The following is a 25,570-nucleotide window of genomic DNA, read 5'->3' as shown; positions in this document are numbered from 1 at the left end:
CCATCTCAGGGTGGGGACAGACAGCCCATCTCAGGGTGAGGGACAGACAGCCCATCTCAGGGTGAGGACAGACAGACCCATCTCAGGGTGAGTACAGACAGACCCATCTCAGGGTGGGGACAGACCATCTCAGGGTGAGGACAGACAGACCATCTCAGGGTGGGGACAGACAGCCCATCTCAGGGTGGGGACAGACAGCCCATCTCAGGGTGGGGACAGACAGCCCATCTCAGGGTGGGGACAGACAGCCCATCTCAGGGTGAGGGACAGACAGCCCATCTCAGGGTGGGGACAGACAGCCCATCTCAGGGTGAGGGACAGACAGCCCATCTCAGGGTGGGGGACAGACAGCCCATCTCAGGGTGGGGACAGACAGCCCATCTCAGGGTGGGGACAGACAGCCCATCTCAGGGTGGGGACAGACACAGACCATCTCAGGGTGGGGATAGACCATCTCAGGGTGAGTACAGACAGCCCATCTCAGGATGGGGACAGACCATCTCAGGGAGAGTACAGACAGACCATCTCAGGGTGGGGACAGACCATCTCAGGGTGGGGACAGACCATCTCAGGGTGAGGACAGACAGACCATCTCAGGGTGGGGGAGGGTAGACCATCTCAGGGTGGGGACAGACCCATCTCAGGGTGGGGACAGACACCATCTCAGGGTGGGGACAGACCATCTCAGGGTGAGGACAGACAGCCCATCTCAGGGTGGGGACAGACCATCTCAGGGTGGGGACAGACCATCTCAGGGTGGGGACAGACCATCTCAGGGTGGGGACAGCCCATCTCAGGGTGGGGACAGACCATCTCAGGAGGAGTACAGACAGACCATCTCAGGGTGGGGACATCTCAGGGTGGGGACAGACCATCTCAGGGTGGGGACAGACCATCTCAGGGTGAGACCATCAGACAGACCATCTCAGGGTGGGGACAGACAGACCATCTCAGGGTGGGGACAGACAGCCCATCTCAGGATGAGTACAGAAAGCCCATCTCAGGATGAGTACAGACAGCCCATCTCAGGGTGAGTACAGACAGCCCATCTCAGGGTGGGAACAGACAGCCCATCTCAGGGTGGGGACAGACAGCCCATCTCAGGGTGGGGACAGACAGACCATCTCAGGGTGGGGACAGACCATCTCAGGGTGGGGACAGACAGCCCATCTCAGGATGAATACAGACAGACCATCTCAGGGTGAGGACAGATAGCCCATCTCAGGATGAGTACAGACAGCCCATCTCAGGGTGGGGACAGACAGCCCATCTCAGGATGAGTACAGACAGACCATCTCAGGGTGGGGACAGACAGCCCATCTCAGGGTGGGTACAGACAGACCATCTCAGGGTGGGGACAGACAGACCATCTCAGGGTGAGTACAGACAGACCATCTCAGAGTGGGGACAGACCATCTCAGGGTGGGGACAGACCATCTCAGGGTGAGTACAGACAGACCATCTCAAGGTGAGTACAGACAGCCCATCTCAGGGTGAGTACAGACAGACCATCTCAGGATGAGTACAGACAGACCATCTCAGGGTGGGGACAGACCATCTCAGGGTGAGTACAGACAGACCATCTCAGGGTGGGGATAGACCATCTCAGGGTGAGTACAGACAGCCCATCTCAGGATGGGGACAGACCATCTCAGGGAGAGTACAGACAGACCATCTCAGGGTGGGGACAGACCATCTCAGGGTGAGGACAGACAGCCCATCTCAGGGTGGGGACAGACCATCTCAGGGTGGGGGACAGACCATCTCAGGGTGGGGACAGACCATCTCAGGGTGAGGACAGACAGCCCATCTCAGGGTGGGGACAGACCATCTCAGGGTGAGTACAGACAGACCATCTCAGGGTGGGGACAGACCATCTCAGGGTGGGGACAGACCATCTCAGGGTGGGGACAGACCATCTCAGGGTGAGTACAGACAGACCATCTCAGGGTGGGGACAGACAGACCATCTCAGGATGGGGACAGACAGCCCATCTCAGGATGAGTACAGAAAGCCCATCTCAGGATGAGTACAGACAGCCCATCTCAGGGTGAGTACAGACAGCCCATCTCAGGGTGGGGACAGACAGCCCATCTCAGGGTGGGGACAGACAGCCCATCTCAGGGTGGGGACAGACAGACCATCTCAGGGTGGGGACAGACCATCTCAGGGTGGGGACAGACAGCCCATCTCAGGATGAATACAGACAGACCATCTCAGGGTGAGGACAGATAGCCCATCTCAGGATGAGTACAGACAGCCCATCTCAGGGTGGGGACAGACAGCCCATCTCAGGATGAGTACAGAAAGACCATCTCAGGGTGGGGACAGACAGCCCATCTCAGGGTGGGTACAGACAGACCATCTCAGGGTGGGGACAGACAGACCATCTCAGGGTGAGTACAGACAGACCATCTCAGAGTGGGGACAGACCATCTCAGGGTGGGGACAGACCATCTCAGGGTGAGTACAGACAGACCATCTCAAGGTGAGTACAGACAGCCCATCTCAGGGTGAGTACAGACAGACCATCTCAGGATGAGTACAGACAGACCATCTCAGGGTGGGGACAGACCATCTCAGGGTGAGTACAGACAGACCATCTCAGGGTGGGGATAGACCATCTCAGGGTGAGTACAGACAGCCCATCTCAGGATGGGGACAGACCATCTCAGGGAGAGTACAGACAGACCATCTCAGGGTGGGGACAGACCATCTCAGGGTGAGGACAGACAGCCCATCTCAGGGTGGGGACAGACCATCTCAGGGTGGGGACAGACCATCTCAGGGTGGGGACAGACCATCTCAGGGTGAGGACAGACAGCCCATCTCAGGGTGGGGACAGACCATCTCAGGGTGAGTACAGACAGACCATCTCAGGGTGGGGACAGACCATCTCAGGGTGGGGACAGACCATCTCAGGGTGGGGACAGACCATCTCAGGGTGAGTACAGACAGACCATCTCAGGGTGGGGACAGACAGACCATCTCAGGATGGGGACAGACAGCCCATCTCAAGATGAGTACAGAAAGCCCATCTCAGGATGAGTACAGACAGCCCATCTCAGGGTGAGTACAGACAGCCCATCTCAGGGTGGGGACAGACAGCCCATCTCAGGGTGGGGACAGACAGCCCATCTCAGGGTGGGGACAGACAGACCATCTCAGGGTGGGGACAGACCATCTCAGGGTGGGGACAGACAGCCCATCTCAGGATGAATACAGACAGACCATCTCAGGGTGAGGACAGATAGCCCATCTCAGGATGAGTACAGACAGCCCATCTCAGGGTGAGTACAGACAGCCCATCTCAGGGTGGGGACAGACAGCCCATCTCAGGATGAGTACAGACAGACCATCTCAGGGTGGGGACAGACAGACCATCTCAGGGTGGGGACAGACAGACCATCTCAGGGTGGGGACAGACAGACCATCTCAGGGTGGGGACAGACAGCCCATCTCAGGGTGAGTACAGACAGACCATCTCAGGGTGGGGACAGACAGCCCATCTCAGGGTGGGTACAGACAGACCATCTCAGGGTGGGGACAGACAGACCATCTCAGGGTGAGTACAGACAGACCATCTCAGAGTGGGGACAGACCATCTCAGGGTGGGGACAGACCTTCTCAGGGTGAGTACAGACAGACCATCTCAAGGTGAGTACAGACAGACCATCTCAGGGTGAGTACAGACAGACCATCTCAGGGTGAGTACAGACAGCCCATCTCAGGGTGGGGACAGACCATCTCAGGGTGAGTACAGACAGCCCATCTCAGGGTGGGGACAGACCATCTCAGGGTGAGTACAGACAGACCATCTCAGGGTGGGGACAGACAGCCCATCTCAGGGTGGGGACAGACCATCTCAGGGTGGGGACAGACCATCTCAGGGTGGGGACAGACCATCTCAGGGTGAGGACAGACAGCCCATCTCAGGGTGGGGACAGACCATCTCAGGGTGAGTACAGACAGACCATCTCAGGGTGGGGACAGACCATCTCAGGGTGGGGACAGACCATCTCAGGGTGGGGACAGACCATCTCAGGGTGGGGATAGACCATCTCAGGGTGAGTACAGACAGACCATCTCAGGGTGGGGACAGACCATCTCAGGGTGGGGACAGACCATCTCAGGGTGGGGACAGACCATCTCAGGGTGAGGACAGACAGCCCATCTCAGGGTGGGGACAGACCATCTCAGGGTGAGTACAGACAGACCATCTCAGGGTGGGGACAGACCATCTCAGGGTGGGGACAGACCATCTCAGGGTGGGGACAGACCATCTCAGGGTGGGGACAGACCATCTCAGGGTGAGTACAGACAGACCATCTCAGGGTGGGGACAGACAGACCATCTCAGGGTGGGGACAGACAGCCCATCTCAGGATGAGTACAGAAAGCCCATCTCAGGATGAGTACAGACAGCCCATCTCAGGGTGAGTACAGACAGCCCATCTCAGGGTGAGTACAGACAGACCATCTCAGGATGAGTACAGACAGACCATCTCAGGGTGGGGACAGACCATCTCAGGGTGAGTACAGACAGACCATCTCAGGGTGGGGATAGACCATCTCAGGGTGAGTACAGACAGCCCATCTCAGGATGGGGACAGACCATCTCAGGGAGAGTACAGACAGACCATCTCAGGGTGGGGACAGACCATCTCAGGGTGAGGACAGACAGCCCATCTCAGGGTGGGGACAGACCATCTCAGGGTGGGGACAGACCATCTCAGGGTGAGGACAGACAGCCCATCTCAGGGTGGGGACAGACCATCTCAGGGTGAGTACAGACAGACCATCTCAGGGTGGGGACAGACCATCTCAGGGTGGGGACAGACCATCTCAGGGTGGGGACAGACCATCTCAGGGTGGGGACAGACCATCTCAGGGTGAGTACAGACAGACCATCTCAGGGTGGGGACAGACAGACCATCTCAGGGTGGGGACAGACAGCCCATCTCAGGATGAGTACAGAAAGCCCATCTCAGGATGAGTACAGACAGCCCATCTCAGGGTGAGTACAGACAGCCCATCTCAGGGTGGGAACAGACAGCCCATCTCAGGGTGGGGACAGACAGCCCATCTCAGGGTGGGGACAGACAGACCATCTCAGGGTGGGGACAGACCATCTCAGGGTGGGGACAGACAGCCCATCTCAGGATGAATACAGACAGACCATCTCAGGGTGAGGACAGATAGCCCATCTCAGGATGAGTACAGACAGCCCATCTCAGGGTGGGGACAGACAGCCCATCTCAGGATGAGTACAGACAGACCATCTCAGGGTGGGGACAGACAGCCCATCTCAGGGTGGGTACAGACAGACCATCTCAGGGTGGGGACAGACAGACCATCTCAGGGTGAGTACAGACAGACCATCTCAGAGTGGGACAGACCATCTCAGGGTGGGGACAGACCATCTCAGGGTGAGTACAGACAGACCATCTCAAGGTGAGTACAGACAGCCCATCTCAGGGTGAGTACAGACAGACCATCTCAGGATGAGTACAGACAGACCATCTCAGGGTGGGGACAGACCATCTCAGGGTGAGTACAGACAGACCATCTCAGGGTGGGGATAGACCATCTCAGGGTGAGTACAGACAGCCCATCTCAGGATGGGGACAGACCATCTCAGGGAGAGTACAGACAGACCATCTCAGGGTGGGGACAGACCATCTCAGGGTGAGGACAGACAGCCCATCTCAGGGTGGGGACAGACCATCTCAGGGTGGGGACAGACCATCTCAGGGTGGGGACAGACCATCTCAGGGTGAGGACAGACAGCCCATCTCAGGGTGGGGACAGACCATCTCAGGGTGAGTACAGACAGACCATCTCAGGGTGGGGACAGACCATCTCAGGGTGGGGACAGACCATCTCAGGGTGGGGACAGACCATCTCAGGGTGGGGACAGACCATCTCAGGATGGGGACAGACAGCCCATCTCAGGATGAGTACAGAAAGCCCATCTCAGGATGAGTACAGACAGCCCATCTCAGGGTGAGTACAGACAGCCCATCTCAGGGTGGGGACAGACAGCCCATCTCAGGGTGGGGACAGACAGCCCATCTCAGGGTGGGGACAGACAGACCATCTCAGGGTGGGGACAGACCATCTCAGGGTGGGGACAGACAGCCCATCTCAGGATGAATACAGACAGACCATCTCAGGGTGAGGACAGATAGCCCATCTCAGGATGAGTACAGACAGCCCATCTCAGGGTGAGTACAGACAGCCCATCTCAGGGTGGGGACAGACAGCCCATCTCAGGATGAGTACAGACAGACCATCTCAGGGTGGGGACAGACAGACCATCTCAGGGTGGGGACAGACAGACCATCTCAGGGTGGGGACAGACAGCCCATCTCAGGGTGAGTACAGACAGACCATCTCAGGGTGGGGACAGACAGCCCATCTCAGGGTGGGTACAGACAGACCATCTCAGGGTGGGGACAGACAGACCATCTCAGGGTGAGTACAGACAGACCATCTCAGAGTGGGGACAGACCATCTCAGGGTGGGGACAGACCTTCTCAGGGTGAGTACAGACAGACCATCTCAAGGTGAGTACAGACAGACCATCTCAGGGTGAGTACAGACAGACCATCTCAGGGTGAGTACAGACAGCCCATCTCAGGGTGGGGACAGACCATCTCAGGGTGAGTACAGACAGCCCATCTCAGGGTGGGGACAGACCATCTCAGGGTGAGTACAGACAGACCATCTCAGGGTGGGGACAGACAGCCCATCTCAGGGGTGGGGACAGACCATCTCAGGGTGGGGACAGACCATCTCAGGGTGGGGACAGACCATCTCAGGGTGAGGACAGACAGCCCATCTCAGGGTGGGGACAGACCATCTCAGGGTGAGTACAGACAGACCATCTCAGGGTGGGGACAGACCATCTCAGGGTGGGGACAGACCATCTCAGGGTGGGGACAGACCATCTCAGGGTGGGGATAGACCATCTCAGGGTGAGTACAGACAGACCATCTCAGGGTGGGGACAGACCATCTCAGGGTGGGGACAGACCATCTCAGGGTGGGGACAGACCATCTCAGGGTGAGGACAGACAGCCCATCTCAGGGTGGGGACAGACCATCTCAGGGTGAGTACAGACAGACCATCTCAGGGTGGGGACAGACCATCTCAGGGTGGGGACAGACCATCTCAGGGTGGGGACAGACCATCTCAGGGTGGGGACAGACCATCTCAGGGTGAGTACAGACAGACCATCTCAGGGTGGGGACAGACAGACCATCTCAGGGTGGGGACAGACAGCCCATCTCAGGATGAGTACAGAAAGCCCATCTCAGGATGAGTACAGACAGCCCATCTCAGGGTGAGTACAGACAGCCCATCTCAGGGTGAGTACAGACAGACCATCTCAGGATGAGTACAGACAGACCATCTCAGGGTGGGGACAGACCATCTCAGGGTGAGTACAGACAGACCATCTCAGGGTGGGGATAGACCATCTCAGGGTGAGTACAGACAGCCCATCTCAGGATGGGGACAGACCATCTCAGGGAGAGTACAGACAGACCATCTCAGGGTGGGGACAGACCATCTCAGGGTGAGGACAGACAGCCCATCTCAGGGTGGGGACAGACCATCTCAGGGTGGGGACAGACCATCTCAGGGTGAGGACAGACAGCCCATCTCAGGGTGGGGACAGACCATCTCAGGGTGAGTACAGACAGACCATCTCAGGGTGGGGACAGACCATCTCAGGGTGGGGACAGACCATCTCAGGGTGGGGACAGACCATCTCAGGGTGGGGACAGACCATCTCAGGGTGAGTACAGACAGACCATCTCAGGGTGGGGACAGACAGCCCATCTCAGGGTGGGGACAGACAGCCCATCTCAGGATGAGTACAGAAAGCCCATCTCAGGATGAGTACAGACAGCCCATCTCAGGGTGAGTACAGACAGCCCATCTCAGGGTGGGAACAGACAGCCCATCTCAGGGTGGGGACAGACAGCCCATCTCAGGGTGGGGACAGACAGACCATCTCAGGGTGGGGACAGACCATCTCAGGGTGGGGACAGACAGCCCATCTCAGGATGAATACAGACAGACCATCTCAGGGTGAGGACAGATAGCCCATCTCAGGATGAGTACAGACAGCCCATCTCAGGGTGGGGACAGACAGCCCATCTCAGGATGAGTACAGACAGACCATCTCAGGGTGGGGACAGACAGCCCATCTCAGGGTGGGTACAGACAGACCATCTCAGGGTGGGGACAGACAGACCATCTCAGGGTGAGTACAGACAGACCATCTCAGAGTGGGGACAGACCATCTCAGGGTGGGGACAGACCATCTCAGGGTGAGTACAGACAGACCATCTCAAGGTGAGTACAGACAGCCCATCTCAGGGTGAGTACAGACAGACCATCTCAGGATGAGTACAGACAGACCATCTCAGGGTGGGGACAGACCATCTCAGGGTGAGTACAGACAGACCATCTCAGGGTGGGGATAGACCATCTCAGGGTGAGTACAGACAGCCCATCTCAGGATGGGGACAGACCATCTCAGGGAGAGTACAGACAGACCATCTCAGGGTGGGGACAGACCATCTCAGGGTGAGGACAGACAGCCCATCTCAGGGTGGGGACAGACCATCTCAGGGTGGGGACAGACCATCTCAGGGTGGGGACAGACCATCTCAGGGTGAGGACAGACAGCCCATCTCAGGGTGGGGACAGACCATCTCAGGGTGAGTACAGACAGACCATCTCAGGGTGGGGACAGACCATCTCAGGGTGGGGACAGACCATCTCAGGGTGGGGACAGACCATCTCAGGGTGGGGACAGACCATCTCAGGGTGAGTACAGACAGACCATCTCAGGGTGGGGACAGACCATCTCAGGATGGGGACAGACAGCCCATCTCAGGATGAGTACAGAAAGCCCATCTCAGGATGAGTACAGACAGCCCATCTCAGGGTGAGTACAGACAGCCCATCTCAGGGTGGGGACAGACAGCCCATCTCAGGGTGGGGACAGACAGCCCATCTCAGGGTGGGGACAGACAGACCATCTCAGGGTGGGGACAGACCATCTCAGGGTGGGGACAGACAGCCCATCTCAGGATGAATACAGACAGACCATCTCAGGGTGAGGACAGATAGCCCATCTCAGGATGAGTACAGACAGCCCATCTCAGGGTGAGTACAGACAGCCCATCTCAGGGTGGGGACAGACAGCCCATCTCAGGATGAGTACAGACAGACCATCTCAGGGTGGGGACAGACAGACCATCTCAGGGTGGGGACAGACAGACCATCTCAGGGTGGGGACAGACAGCCCATCTCAGGGTGAGTACAGACAGACCATCTCAGGGTGGGGACAGACAGCCCATCTCAGGGTGGGTACAGACAGACCATCTCAGGGTGGGGACAGACAGACCATCTCAGGGTGAGTACAGACAGACCATCTCAGAGTGGGGACAGACCATCTCAGGGTGGGGACAGACCTTCTCAGGGTGAGTACAGACAGACCATCTCAAGGTGAGTACAGACAGACCATCTCAGGGTGAGTACAGACAGACCATCTCAGGGTGAGTACAGACAGCCCATCTCAGGGTGGGGACAGACCATCTCAGGGTGAGTACAGACAGCCCATCTCAGGGTGGGGACAGACCATCTCAGGGTGAGTACAGACAGACCATCTCAGGGTGGGGACAGACAGCCCATCTCAGGGTGGGGACAGACCATCTCAGGGTGGGGACAGACCATCTCAGGGTGGGGACAGACCATCTCAGGGTGAGGACAGACAGCCCATCTCAGGGTGGGGACAGACCATCTCAGGGTGAGTACAGACAGACCATCTCAGGGTGGGGACAGACCATCTCAGGGTGGGGACAGACCATCTCAGGGTGGGGACAGACCATCTCAGGGTGGGGACAGACCATCTCAGGGTGAGTACAGACAGACCATCTCAGGGTGGGGACAGACCATCTCAGGGTGGGGACAGACCATCTCAGGGTGGGGACAGACCATCTCAGGGTGAGGACAGACAGCCCATCTCAGGGTGGGGACAGACCATCTCAGGGTGAGTACAGACAGACCATCTCAGGGTGGGGACAGACCATCTCAGGGTGGGGACAGACCATCTCAGGGTGGGGACAGACCATCTCAGGGTGGGGACAGACCATCTCAGGGTGAGTACAGACAGACCATCTCAGGGTGGGGACAGACAGACCATCTCAGGGTGGGGACAGACAGCCCATCTCAGGATGAGTACAGAAAGCCCATCTCAGGATGAGTACAGACAGCCCATCTCAGGGTGAGTACAGACAGCCCATCTCCGGGTGGGGACAGAACATCTCAGGGTGAGTACAGACAGACCATCTCAGGGTGGGGACAGACCATCTCAGGGTGGGGACAGACCATCTCAGGGTGGGGACAGACCATCTCAGGGTGAGTACAGACAGACCATCTCAGGGTGGGGACAGACCATCTCAGGGTGAGTACAGACAGACCATCTCAGGGTGGGGACAGACCATGTCAGGGTGGGGACAGACCATCTCAGGGTGGGGACAGACCATCTCAGGGTGAGTACAGACAGACCATCTCAGGGTGGGGACAGACAGACCATCTCAGGGTGGGGACAGACAGCCCATCTCAGGATGAGTACAGAAAGCCCATCTCAGGATGAGTACAGACAGCCCATCTCAGGGTGAGTACAGACAGCCCATCTCCGGGTGGGGACAGAACATCTCAGGGTGAGTACAGACAGACCATCTCAGGGTGGGGACAGACCATCTCAGGGTGGGGACAGACCATCTCAGGGTGGGGACAGACCATCTCAGGGTGAGTACAGACAGACCATCTCAGGGTGGGACAGACCATCTCAGGGTGAGTACAGACAGACCATCTCAGGGTGGGGACAGACAGACCATCTCAGGGTGGGGACAGACAGACCATCTCAGGGTGGGGACAGACAGACCATCTCAGGGTGGGGACAGACATACCATCTCAGGGTGGGGACAGACAGACCATCTCAGGGTGGGGACAGACAGCCCATCTCAGGATGAGTACAGACAGCCCATCTCAGGATGAGTACAGACAGCCCATCTCAGGGTGAGTACAGACAGCCCATCTCAGGGTGGGGACAGACAGCCCATCTCAGGGTGAGTACAGACAGCCCATCTCAGGGTGAGTACAGACAGCCCATCTCAGGGTGAGTACAGACAGCCCATCTCAGGGTGAGTACAGATAGCCCATCTCAGGGTGAGTACAGACAGCCCATCTCAGTATAGAATGCAGTTCACATCATCCCTATCATCCCATCATGGTAACTTTTTATATGTTTTATGTAAAACAGCCGATCACTCAAATATTTTTGCTTTAAATCACTGCATCGGCAGTCTTTCTCTCTCTCCATCAACTCCATCCAAAATAGATAATCCTGTTCTAGATTGATATTTACTGTAGCCCTAAATATAGATGTCCTAGACTATTTCTTACAGGTAGTACATTCAATCCAGCATAATCAATCACATGTATTTATAAAGCCCTTCTCACATCAGCTGATGTCTCAAAGTGCTGTACAGAAACCCAGCCTAAAACCCCAAACAGCAAGCAATGCAGGTGTAGAAGCACGGTGGCTAGGAAAAACTCCCTAGGAAGGACAAAACCTAGGAAGAAACCTAGAGAGGAACCAGGCTATGTGGGGTGGCTAGTCCTCTTCTGGCTGTGCCGGGTGGAGATTATAACAGAACATGGCCAAGATGTTCAAATGTTCATAGATGACCAGCAGGGTCAAATAATACTCACAGCGGTTGTAGAGGGTGCAACAGGTCAGCACCTTAAGAGTAAATTAAAGTCTTTTGGCTTTTCATAGCCGAGTTCGAGACAGCAGGTGCAGTAGAGAGAGAGAGAGGAGAGAGAGAGAGAGAGAGAGAGAGAGAGAGAGAGAGAGAGAGAGAGAGAGAGAGAGTCTGAAACAGCAGGTCAGAGACAGCAGGTGCAGTAGAGAGAGAGAGAGAGAGAGAGAGAGAGAGAGTCTGAAACAGCAGGTCAGAGACAGCAGGTGCAGTAGAGAGAGAGAGCAGCAGGTATCCTTGAATTTAGCTAATTAATGATGGGTTATGGATAATAAGCTTCTAACTTATAACCCCTGTCTCTTGCCCAATACCCAAGCACCTGTGCCCCGCTGGCCTCTCCCAGGCAAAGCTGGACTAGAATCGCTGGCTGAACATACTTTTAGCATTTGTTATACCAATAGACTTTTAAAATAGAGCGAAACACAGCAGCCAATAGAACTCAGGGGTAGTTTGAAAGAAGAGCGATGGTGGTAGACTACAGCAGTTATTAATTCAGACCCATAACCATTCAGATGGTGGTAGACTACAGCAGTTATTAATTCAGACCCATAACCATTCAGATGGTGGTAGACTATAGCAGTTATTAATTCAGACCCATAACCACTCAGATGGTGGTAGACTATAGCAGTTATTAATTCAGACCCATAACCATTCAGATGGTGGTAGACTACAGCAGTTATTAATTCAGACCCATAACCATTCAGATGGTGGTAGACTATAGCAGTTATTAATTCAGACCCATAACCATTCAGATGGTGGTAGACTACAGCAGTTATTAATTCAGACCCATAACCACTCAGATGGTGGTAGACTATAGCAGTTATTAATTCAGACCCATAACCATTCAGATGGTGGTAGACTACAGCAGTTATTAATTCAGACCCATAACCATTCAGATGGTGGTAGACTACAGCAGTTATTAATTCAGACCCATAACCATTCAGATGGTGGTAGACTATAGCAGTTATTAATTCAGACCCATAACCATTCAGATGGTGGTAGACTATAGCAGTTATTAATTCAGACCCATAACCACTCAGACCCATAACCACTCAGATGGTGGTAGACTACAGCAGTTATTAATTCAGACCCATAACCATTCAGATGGTGGTAGACTACAGCAGTTATTAATTCAGACCCATAACCATTCAGATGGTGGTAGACTACAGCAGTTATTAATTCAGACCCATAACCATTCAGATGGTGGTAGACTATAGCAGTTATTAATTCAGACCCATAACCACTCAGACCCATAACCACTCAGATGGTGGTAGACTACAGCAGTTATTAATTCAGACCCATAACCACTCAGATGGTGGTAGACTATAGCAGTTATTAATTCAGACCCATAACCATTCAGATGGTGGTAGACTATAGCAGTTATTAATTCAGACCCATAACCATTCAGATGGTGGTAGACTATAGCAGTTATTAATTCAGACCCATAACCATTCAGATGGTGGTAGACTATAGCAGTTATTAATTCAGACCCATAACCATTCAGATGGTGGTAGACTATAGCAGTTATTAATTCAGACCCATAACCATTCAGATGGTGGTAGACTATAGCAGTTATTAATTCAGACCCATAACCATTCAGATGGCGGTCGACTATAGCAGTTATTAATTCAGACCCATAACCATTCAGATGGTGGTAGACTATAGCAGTTATTAATTCAGACCCATAACCATTCAGATGGTGGTAGACTATAGCAGTTATTAATTCAGACCCATAACCACTCAGATGGTGGTAGACTATAGCAGTTATTAATTCAGACCCATAACCACTCAGATGGTGGTAGACTATAGCAGTTATTAATTCAGACCCAGAACCATTCAGACCCATAACCACTCAGATGGTGGTAGACTATAGCAGTTATTAATTCAGACCCATAACCATTCAGACCCATAACCATTCAGATGGTGGTAGACTATAGCAGTTATTAATTCAGACCCATAACCATTCAGACCCATAACCATTCAGACCCATAACCATTCAGATGGTGGTAGACTACAGCAGTTATTAATTCAGACCCATAACCACTCAGATGGGGGTAGACTATAGCAGTTATTAATTCAGACCCATAACCATTCAGATGGTGGTAGACTACAGCAGTTATTAATTCAGACCCATAACCACTCAGATGGTGGTAGACTATAGCAGTTATTAATTCAGACCCATAACCACTCAGATGGTGGTAGACTACAGCAGTTATTAATTCAGACCCATAACCACTCAGATGGTGGTAGACTACAGCAGTTATTAATTCAGACCCATAACCATTCAGATGGTGGTAGACTATAGCAGTTATTAATTCAGACCCATAACCACTCAGACCCATAACCACTCAGATGGTGGTAGACTATAGCAGTTATTAATTCAGACCCATAACCACTCAGACCCATAACCACACAGATGGTGGTAGACTACAGCAGTTATTCATTCAGACCCATAACCACTCAGATGGCGGTAGACTACAGCAGTTATTAATTCAGACCCATAACCACTCAGACCCATAACCACTCAGATGGTGGTAGACTATAGCAGTTATTAATTCAGACCCATAACCACTCAGACCCATAACCACTCAGATGGTGGTAGACTATAGCAGTTATTAATTCAGACCCATAACCACTCAGACCCATAACCACTCAGATGGTGGTAGACTATAGCAGTTATTAATTCAGACCCATAACCACTCAGACCCATAACCACTCAGATGGTGGTAGACTATAGCAGTTATTAATTCAGACCCATAACCACTCAGACCCATAACCACTCAGATGGTGGTAGACTACAGCAGTTATTAATTCAGACCCATAACCACTCAGATGGTGGTAGACTACAGCAGTTATTAATTCAGACCCATAACCACTCAGATGGTGGTAGACTACAGCAGTTATTAATTCAGACCCATAACCACTCAGATGGCGGTAGACTACAGCAGTTATTAATTCAGACCCATAACCACTCAGATGGTGGTAGACTATAGCAGTTATTAATTCAGACCCATAACCACTCAGACCCATAACCACTCAGATGGTGGTAGACTACAGCAGTTATTAATTCAGACCCATAACCACTCAGATGGTGGTAGACTACAGCAGTTATTAATTCAGACCCATAACCACTCAGATGGCGGTAGACTACAGCAGTTATTAATTCAGACCCATAACCACTCAGATGGTGGTAGACTACAGCAGTTATTAATTCAGACCCATAACCACTCAGATGGTGGTAGACTATAGCAGTTATTAATTCAGACCCATAACCACTCAGATGGTGGTAGACTATAGCAGTTATTAATTCAGACCCATAACCACTCAGATGGTGGTAGACTACAGCAGTTATTAATTCAGACCCATAACCACTCAGATGGTGGTAGACTATAGCAGTTATTAATTCAGACCCATAACCATTCAGATGGTGGTAGACTATAGCAGTTATTAATTCAGACCCATAACCACTCAGACCCATAACCACTCAGATGGTGGTAGACTATAGCAGTTATTAATTCAGACCCATAACCATTCAGACCCATAACCACTCAGATGGTGGTAGACTATAGCAGTTATTAATTCAGACCCATAACCATTCAGACCCATAACCACTCAGATGGTGGTAGACTATAGCAGTTATTAATTCAGACCCATAACCACTCAGATGGTGGTAGACTACAGCAGTTATTAATTCAGACCCATAACCACTCAGATGGTGGTAGACTATAGCAGTTATTAATTCAGACCCATAACCACTCAGATGGCGGTAGACTACAGCAGTTATTAATTCAGACCCATAACCACTCAGATGGTGGTAGACTATAGCAGTTATTAATTCAGACCCATAACCACTCAGATGGTGGTAGACTACAGCAGTTATTAATTCAGACCCATAACCACTCAGATGGTGGTAGACTACAGCGGGGTCCTCTAGTCCGATATTATTCAAGGATGTTATTAGAATGATGAAGATAAGGACAACAAAATGTACTTCATGTAATTGTTGAAAGTGAGGAAGGAATGAAGCAACAATAGAGAAAGAGGATGTAGGCGTGGAAACATTAGGGGAGATATTGTGAAAGGTATATATGAGTCAGCCTACTAACTACACAAATAGGCCCTATTAGGCAGGCCAAAACTATCACACAGGATTAAATCACGGGAGAACCAGCGCTCTGAAAGACGTATGTCACAAAACAAACAATACCTCTCAGTGATGTGGTGCAAAGAACTGAACTAAATAGTGTGTGATAATGACACACAGGTGTGAACAGGTGATTAGAATTCAGGTGATTGGGATCTGGAGAGTGAACTGAGTTCAGGGGATCTACACGGTTGAGAGTGTGAGTTGGAAAGTGGGCTGGAGAATGAACTGAGTTCAGGGGATCTATGTGTTTGAGAGTGTGAGTTGGAAGCAGACGTTACACATAACTCCAGTCTAAACAATACAGTATAATACAATACAGTATAATACAATACAGTATAATACATTACAGTATAATATAATACAGTATAATACAATACAGTATAATATAATACAGTATAATACAATACAGTATAATATAATACAGTATGATACAATACAGTATAATACAATACAGTATAATATAATACAGTATAATACAATACAGTATAATACAATACAGTATAATACATTACAGTATAATACAATACAGTATAATATAATACAGTATAATACAATACAGTATAATACAATACAGTATAATATAATACAGTATAATACATTACAGTATAATACAATACAGTATAATACATTACAGTATAATACATTACAGTATAATACAATACAGTATAATACATTACAGTATAATACAATACAGTATAATATAATACAGTATAATACAATACAGTATAATACAATACAGTATAATACAATACAGTAAGTAATAAAGTTCACACTAAAAAGATTAGCCTAATGGAGCTAGTTTAATTTATTTACCCAAGAGACCATATAATCTCAGTTAAAAAAGAAACGTTCTCTCACTGTCAACTGCGTTTATTTTCAGCAAACTCCAAAAAAAAAAAAAATACTTGTGTGAACATAAGATTCAACAACTGAACAAGTTCCACAGGCATGTGACTAACCGAAATGGAATAATGTGTCCCTGAACAAAGGGGGTCAAAATCAAGAGTAACAGTCAGAATCTGGTGTGGCCACCAGCTGCATTAAGTACTGCAGTGCATCTCCTCATGGACTGCACCAGATTTGCCAGTTCTTGCTGTGAGATGTTACCCCAGTCTTCCACCAAGGCACCTGCAAAATCCCGAACATTTCTGGCGGGAAGGCCCTAGGCCTCACCCTCCGATCCAACAGGTCCCAGACGTGCTCAATGGGATTGAGATCCGGGCTCTTCGCTGGCCATGGCAGAACACTGACATTACTGTCTTGCAGGAAATCACTCACAGAACGAGCAGTATGGCTGGTGACATTGTCATGCTGAAGGGTCATGTCAGGGTGAGCCTGCAGGAAGGGTACCACATGAGGGAGGAGGATGTCTTCTCTGTAACGCACAGCGTTGGGATTACCTGCAATGACAACAAGCTCAGTCCGATGATGCTGTGACACACCGCCCCAGACCATGACGGACCCTCCACCACCAAATCGATCAGGCCTCGGTGCCCCAGAACCCTTGGCTCATTCCTTCAGATAAATGCAATCCGATCTGCACCCCTGGTGAGACAAATCAACTTTGAAGATCACTTTTTGCCAGTCCTGTCTGGTCCAGCGACGGTGGGTTTGTGCCCATAGGCGACGTTGTTGCCGGTGATGTCTGGTGAGGACCTGCCTTACAACAGGCCTACAAGCCTCTCTCAGCCTATTGTGGACAGTCTGAGCACTGGTGGAGGGACTGTGCGTTTCTGGTGAAACTCAGGCAGTTGTTGTTGCCATCCTGTACCTGTCCCGTAGGTTTGATGTTCGGATGTACCGATCCTGTGCAGGTGTTGTTACACGTGGTCTGCCACTGCGAGGACGATCAGCTGTCCGTCCTGTCTCCCTGTAGCGCTGTCTTAGGCATCTCACAGTATGAACGTTGCAATGTTTTGCTCTGGCCACATCTGCAGTCATCATGCCTCCTTGCAGCATGCCTAACGCACGTTCACTCAGATGAGCAGGGACCCTGGGCATCTTTCTTTTGGTGTTTTTCAGAGTCAGTAGAAAGGCCTCTTTAGTCTACTAAGTTTTCATAACTGTGACCTTAATTGCCTACCGTCTGTAAGCTGTTAGTGTGTTAACGACCTTCCACAGGTGCATGTTCATTAGTTGTTTATGGTTCATTGAACAAGCATGGGAAACAGTGTTTTAACCCTTTATAATGAAGATCTGTGATGTTATTTGAATTTTTACAAATTATCTTTGAAAGACAGGATCCTGAAAAAGGGATGTTTATTTTTGAGTTTAGCTACATACATCTTTGGGCTTTTATGTTTTTCAGAGTCAGTAGATAGACCTCTTTAGTGTACTAAGTTTTCATAACTGTGACCTTAATTGTCTACCGTCTAATTGATACATCTTTGGGCTTTTATGTTTTTCAGTCGTGCGTAATGTGCCTGTATCCTATTGGATTTTTTAATTACATTTTTTATTTAACCTTTATTTAACCAGGTAGGCCAGTTGAGAACAAGTTCTCGTTTACAACTGCGACCTGACCAAGATAAAGCAAAGCAGGGCGACACAAACAACAACACAGAGTTACACATGGAATAAACAAACGTACAGTCAATAACACAGTAGAAAAAAATCTATATACAGTGTGTGCAAATGTGTGCAGATTAGGGAGGTAGGGCAATAAATAGGCCGAAGTGGCGAAGTAATTACAATTTAGCAATTAAACACTGGCGTGATAGATGTGCAGAAGATGAATGTGCAAATAGAGATACTAGGGTGCAAAGGAGCAAAAAAATAAATAACAATATGGGGATGAGGGAGTTGGGTGGGATATTTACAGATGAGCTATGTACAGGTGCAATGATCTGTGAGCTGCTCTGACAGCAGGTGCTTAAAGCTAGTGAGGGAGATATGGGTCTCAAGCTTCAGTGATTTTTGCAATTAATTCCAGTCATTGGCAGCAGAGAACTGGAAGGAAAGGCGGCCAAAGTATGTGTGGGTGTGGCGAAGAATATGAAGCAAGGGCCAGCCAACGAGGGCATACAGGTCGCAGTGGTGGGTGGTATATGGGGATGGCACTGTGATAGACTGCATCCAATTCGCTGAGTAGACTGTCGGAGGCTATTTTGTAAATGATATCGCCGAAGTCAAGGATCGGTAAGATAGTCAGTTTTACGAGGGTGTGTTTGGCAGCATGAGTAAAGGATGCTTTGTTGCGAAATAGGAAGCCGCTTCTAGATTTCATTTTGGATTGGAGATGCTCAATGTGAGTCTGGAAGGAGAGTTTACAGTCTAACCAGACACCTAGGTATTTGTAGTTGTCCACATATTCTAAGTCAGAACCGTCCAGAATAGTGATGCTGGACGGGCGGGCAGGTGCGGGCAGTGATTGGTTGAAGAGCATGCATTTAGTTTTACTTGCATTTAAGAGCAGTTGGAGGCCACGGAAGGAGTGTTGTATGGCATTGAAGCTCGTTTGGAGGTTAGATAGCACAGTGTCCAAGGACGGGCCGGAAGTATATAGAATGGTGTCGCCTTCGTAGAGGTGGATCAGAGAATCACCAGCAGCAAGAGCGACATCATTGATGTATACAGAGAAGAGAGTCGGCCGGAGAATTGAACCCTGTGGCACCCCCATAGAGACTGCCAGAGGACCGGACAACAGGCCCTCTGATTTGACACACTGAACTCTGTCTGAGAAGTAGTTGGTGAACCAAGTGAGGCAGTCATTTTAGAAACATTGTCTTTTATCGATGGTGGTTATGATGTCGTTTAGAACCTTGAGCGTGGATGAGGTGCACCCATGACCAGCTCTGAAACCGGATTGCGTTGCGGAGAAGTTACGGTGGGATTCGAAATGGTCAGTGATCTCTTTGTTAACTTGGCTTTCGAAGACCTTAGAAAGGCAGGGTTGGATAGATATACAGTGGGGAGAACAAGTATTTGATACACTGCTGATTCTGCAGGTTTTCCTACTTACAAAGCATGTAGAGGTCTGTAATTTTTATCATAGGTACACTTCAACTGTGAGAGATGGAATATAAAACAAAAATCCAGAAAATCACAGTGTATGATTTTTAAGTAATTAATTTGCATTAATTGAGATATGGGGGATGCTTGGGAAAGTTGCTGTGGGGGGTGCGGGGCTGTTGACCGGGGTAGGGGTAGCCAGGTGGAATGCATGGCCAGCCGTAGAAAAATGCTTATTGAAATTCTCAATTATAATGGATTTATCAGTGGTGACAGTGTTTCCTAGCCTCAGTGCAGTGGGCAGCTGGGAGGAGGTACTCTTATTCTCCATGGACTTTACAGTGTCCCAGAACTTTTTGGAGTTTATGCTACAGGATGCAAATTTCTGTTAGAAACTGCCTGTATGTATTGGTTCCTAAATTCCCTGAAAAGTTGCATAACACGGGGGCTGTTCGGTGCTAATGCAGTTCGCCACCGGATGTTTTTGTGCTGGGCAGTCAGGTCTGGAGTGAACCATATCTTTTCCTGATTCTATATTGCGCAGGGCTGGCGGCTCTACAGTGAAATAAGACAATAATCACTAACCAAAACAGCAATGGACAAGGCATATTTACATTAGGGAGAAGCATGCATAGCCGAGTGATCATAGGCACCAGTGAGAAGCTAGGCGAGCTTTAGACACGGCGATTCGGGCCGGTGCTAGCAGGCCAGGGCTAGCAGGCTATCAGAAGGGCCTTGGGGGTTGTAGTGACGGAAGAGTCTGTTGTAGTCCCCTCGGACGGCTACAGCGTCAGACCAGTCGCGATGGATTGGCAGGGCTCTGTGTCGGCAGTAAAAGGGGTTCAGGCCTATTGGCAAAATAGGTATTGTAGCCCAAGAAATTGGCTGATGGACCTCTTCAGCTAGTCAGGTGATGGGCCTAGCTCGAGGCTAGTTCCAGGCTAACTGGTGCTTGCTTTGGGACAGAGACGTTAGCCAGGAGTAGCCGCTCAGATAGCAGCTAGCTAGCTGTGATGATCCAGGTGAAGAGGTTTAGAGCTTGCGGTAGGAATCTGAAGATGTGGAGATTTGGTGGAGAAAAAGCAGTCCAGTATGCTCTGGGTTGAATTGCGCTCTGCAGACTGGCAGGAGATGACCAGGATAAGGTTAGCTGATGACCACTAGCAGTGGCAAGCTGACTACTAGCTAGTAGCTAGTTAGCGGGCTAGCTTCTGTTGGGGGTTCTGTTTCTAAAGTATAGAACATAGCAGATCAGTACCACATTGGGTGAGGCGGGTTGCAGAAGGGTATGTTGAAATTGAGGTTATAAATGAGGTTATAGTATCACTGCTCTGATAGTATCACTGCTCTGATAGCATCACTGCTCTGGATAGTATCACTGCTCTGGATAGTATCACTACTCTGATAGTATCACTACTCTGGATAGTATCACTACTCTGGATAGTATCACTACCAGTATCACTGCTCTGGATAGTATCACTACTCTGGATAGTATCACTACTCTGGATAGTATCACTACTCTGACTAGTAGCACTACTCTGGATAGTATCACTACTCTGACTAGTAGCACTACTCTGGATAGTATCACTGCTCTGGATAGTATCACTGCTCTGGATAGTATCACTGCTCTGGATAGTATCACTGCTCTGGATAGTATCACTACTCTGATAGTATCACTGCTCTGGATAGTATCACTACTCTGATAGTATCACTGCTCTGGATAGTATCACTGCTCTGATAGTATCACTACTCTGGATAGTATCACTGCTCTGGATAGTATCACTACTCTGGATAGTATCACTACTCTGATAGTATCACTGCTCTGGATAGTATCACTACTCTGATAGTATCACTGCTCTGGATAGTATCACTACTCTGATAGTATCACTGCTCTGATAGTATCACTGCTCTGATAGTATCACTGCTCTGGATAGTATCACTGCTCTGATAGTATCACTACTCTGGATAGTATCACTGCTCATTATTAATCTTCATGAGTAGTGCTCATGAAATGTTTTTAATTTTTGTCTCATCAGACTCAGGTTGCATCAGGCTTGAATTTCCAATCATTCTGTAATCTAATCCAGACGTTCACTAATCCAGACGTTCACTAATCCAGACGTTCACTAATCCAGACGTTCACTAGTCCAGACGTTCACTAATCCAGACGTTCACTAATCCAGATGTTCACTAATCCAGACGTTCACTAGTCCAGACGTTCACTAATCCAGACGTTCACTAATCCAGACGTTCACTAATCCAGACGTTCACTAATCCAGACGTTCCCTAGTCCAGACGTTCACTAATCCAGACGTTCACTAATCCAGACGTTCACTAATCCAGACGTTCACTAATCCAGACGTTCACTAATCCAGACGTTCACTAATCCAGACGCCTATTTACATGCTTTATAATGCTTTTGTATGACACTTCTTGTTTTGGCTGGAAATACGGGTTACTCGGGAGAATAGTGATTCATTTTTCGGATGGAACATTTGTAAATTACCAGGAAAATATTAAACCCAGTCATACCTGGGTCTGAGCCGGGATCTGGGGTGGGGCCAGTGGTAGGAGCTGCAGGCGATTGGCTGGGGCCAGGCCCTGTCGTCCAGAAAGAAAGCACATCCACCAACCACAGCTCCCTTCTACTTCCTGTTGCAGCACTGTAACCACGTCTCCCTTCCTGAAGCCCAGCTCATCACTGCACTCGGCTATGTTATCATACAGGGCCTTAGCCAGCAGGGTCTGGGGAGAGGAGACAGGACAGCATAACACAACATAAAGCACAACACAGATTACAACACCACACAGAATACAATACAACACCACACAGTTTACAGAACAACACTGTATACAACACAACACAGTACACAACACAATACATTATATAACACAGAATAAAGCACAAAACAGTGCGCAACACCACAGTATGCAACACAACACAGAATACAACACAACACAGTATACAATACAGTACACAACACAACAAAGAATACAACACAAAAAAAGAATACAACACAACACAGTACAGTATACAACACAGTACAGTATACAACACAGTACAGTATACAACACAACACAGTACAGTACACAACACAACACAGTACAGTATACAACACAGTACAGTATACAACACAACACAGTACAGTATACAACACAGTACAGTATACAACACAACACAGTACAGTATACAACACAACACAGTACAGTATACAACACAACACAGTACAGTATACAACACAACACAGTACAGTACACAACACAACACAGTACAGTATACAACACAGTACAGTATACAACACAGTACAGTATACAACACAACACAGTACAGTACACAACACAACACAGTACAGTATACAACACAGTACAGTATACAACACAACACAGTACAGTACACAACACAACACAGTACAGTATACAACACAACACAGTACAGTACACAACACAACACAGTACAGTATACAACACAACACAGTACAGTATACAACACAACACAGTACAGTATACAACACAGTACAGTATACAACACAGTACAGTATACAACACAACACAGTACAGTATACAACACAGTACAGTATACAACACAACACAGTACAGTATACAACACAGTACAGTATACAACACAACACAGTACAGTACACAACACAACACAGTACAGTATACAACACAGTACAGTATACAACACAACACAGTACAGTATACAACACAGTACAGTATACAACACAGTACAGTATACAACACAACACAGTACAGTACACAACACAACACAGTACAGTATACAACACAGTACAGTATACAACACAACACAGTACAGTATACAACACAACACAGTACAGTATACAACACAGTACAGTACAGTATACAACACAGTACAGTATACAACACAGTACAGTATACAACACAGTACAGTATACAACACAACACAGTACAGTATACAACACAGTACAGTATACAACACAACACAGTACAGTATACAACACAACACAGTACAGTACACAACACAACACAGTACAGTATACAACACAACACAGTACAGTACACAACACAACACAGTACAGTATACAACACAACACAGTACAGTATACAACACAGTACAGTATACAACACAACACAGTACAGTATACAACACAACACAGTACAGTATACAACACAGTACAGTATACAACACAACACAGTACAGTATACAACACAACACAGTACAGTATACAACACAACAATTTGTGTTGGCCCCTGTAAACCATAACCATGTGTCATTGGTGCCAACCCCAGACCTCCCCAGTCCTGCCCATTATACATATAGTATGATACATTGGTGCCAACCCCAGACCTCCCCAGTCCTGCCCATTATACATATAGTATGACACATTGGTGCCAACCCCAGACCTCCCCAGTCCTGCCCATTATACATATAGTATGACACATTGGTGCTGAGCATCCTTATGTTGATATTCCTAGCCCATCCCACTCATCCCCCTGTCTTCCCTCATTCATCTCCTAGCCCTCCCTGTCTGTCTGCTGAATGACTGGCTTGTAAGCCTCCTCAACTCACCGCTCTGTCTGTCTGTCTGTGTGTCTGTGTGTCTGTGTGTCTGTGTATCTGTCTGTCTGTCTGTCTGTCTGTCTGTCTGTCTGTCTGTCTGTCTGTCTGTCTGTCTGTCTGTCTGTCTGTCTGTCTGTCTGTCTACTGAAGGACTGGCTTGTAAACAAAGTGGGTGGGGTTATATCCTGCCTGTTTGGTCCTGTCCGGGGGTATCACTGACCCTCTCCTGTCTCAGCCTCCAGTATTTATGCTGCAATAGTTTATGTGTCGGTGGGCTAGTGTCAGTTTGTTATATCTGGAGTACTTCTCCTGTCTTATCCAGTGTCCTGTGTGAATTTAAGTAGGCTCTCTCTAATTCTCTCTTTCTCCACCCACCCACCCACCACCAACCACCACCCACCACCAACCACCACCCACCAACCACCAACCACCACCCACCAATCACCACCCACCCACTCACCACCCATCACCAACCACCAACCACCACCCACCCACCCACCCACCCACCACCAACCACCCACCCACCACCAACCACCACCCACCCACCACCAACCACCACCCACCAACCACCAACCACCACCCACCCACTCACCACCCACCACCCTCACACCAACCACCCACCCACCACCCACCCACCACCCACCCACCCAACCACCCCCACCACCCACCACCTACCACCACCCACCCACCCCCCACCCACTCAACACCCACCACCCACCACCAACCACCCACCACCCACCACCCACCACCAACCACCCACCACCAACCACCACCCACCCACCAACCACCAACCACCACCCACCAACCACCAACCACCAACCACCACCCACCCACTCACCACCCATCACCAACCACCAACCACCACCCTCCCACCCACCCACCCACCCACCCACCCACCACCAACCACCACCAACCACCAACCACCACCCACCAACCACCAACCACCACCCACCCACTCACCACCCACCACCCTTACACCAACCACCCACCCACCACCCACCCACCACCCACCCACCCAACCACCCCCACCACCCACCACCTACCACCACCCACCCACCCCCACCCACTCAACACCCACCACCCA

At 49.8% G+C, this 25,570-nt stretch overlaps 1 protein-coding gene across 1 annotated transcript in view; it reads right to left on the bottom strand.

Annotated features, from left to right (window-relative positions):
- Positions 1–22,759, bottom strand: part of cass4 (Cas scaffold protein family member 4) — a 36,477-nt gene extending 13,718 nt beyond the window's left edge. The window contains exon 1 of the mRNA XM_042324972.1: positions 22,479–22,759. Within this exon, the coding sequence (XP_042180906.1) occupies positions 22,479–22,571 (93 nt within the window). The 5' untranslated portion in view covers positions 22,572–22,759. The remainder of the gene's footprint in view (positions 1–22,478) is intronic.
- Positions 22,760–25,570: the final 2,811 nt, after the last annotated feature.

This window comes from Oncorhynchus tshawytscha, linkage group LG07, assembly GCF_018296145.1.
Source record: "Oncorhynchus tshawytscha isolate Ot180627B linkage group LG07, Otsh_v2.0, whole genome shotgun sequence".
Lineage (NCBI taxonomy): Eukaryota > Metazoa > Chordata > Actinopteri > Salmoniformes > Salmonidae > Oncorhynchus > Oncorhynchus tshawytscha.
Note: the sequence above shows the minus strand (reverse complement) of the source record. Positions and strands in the feature narration are given on the sequence as shown.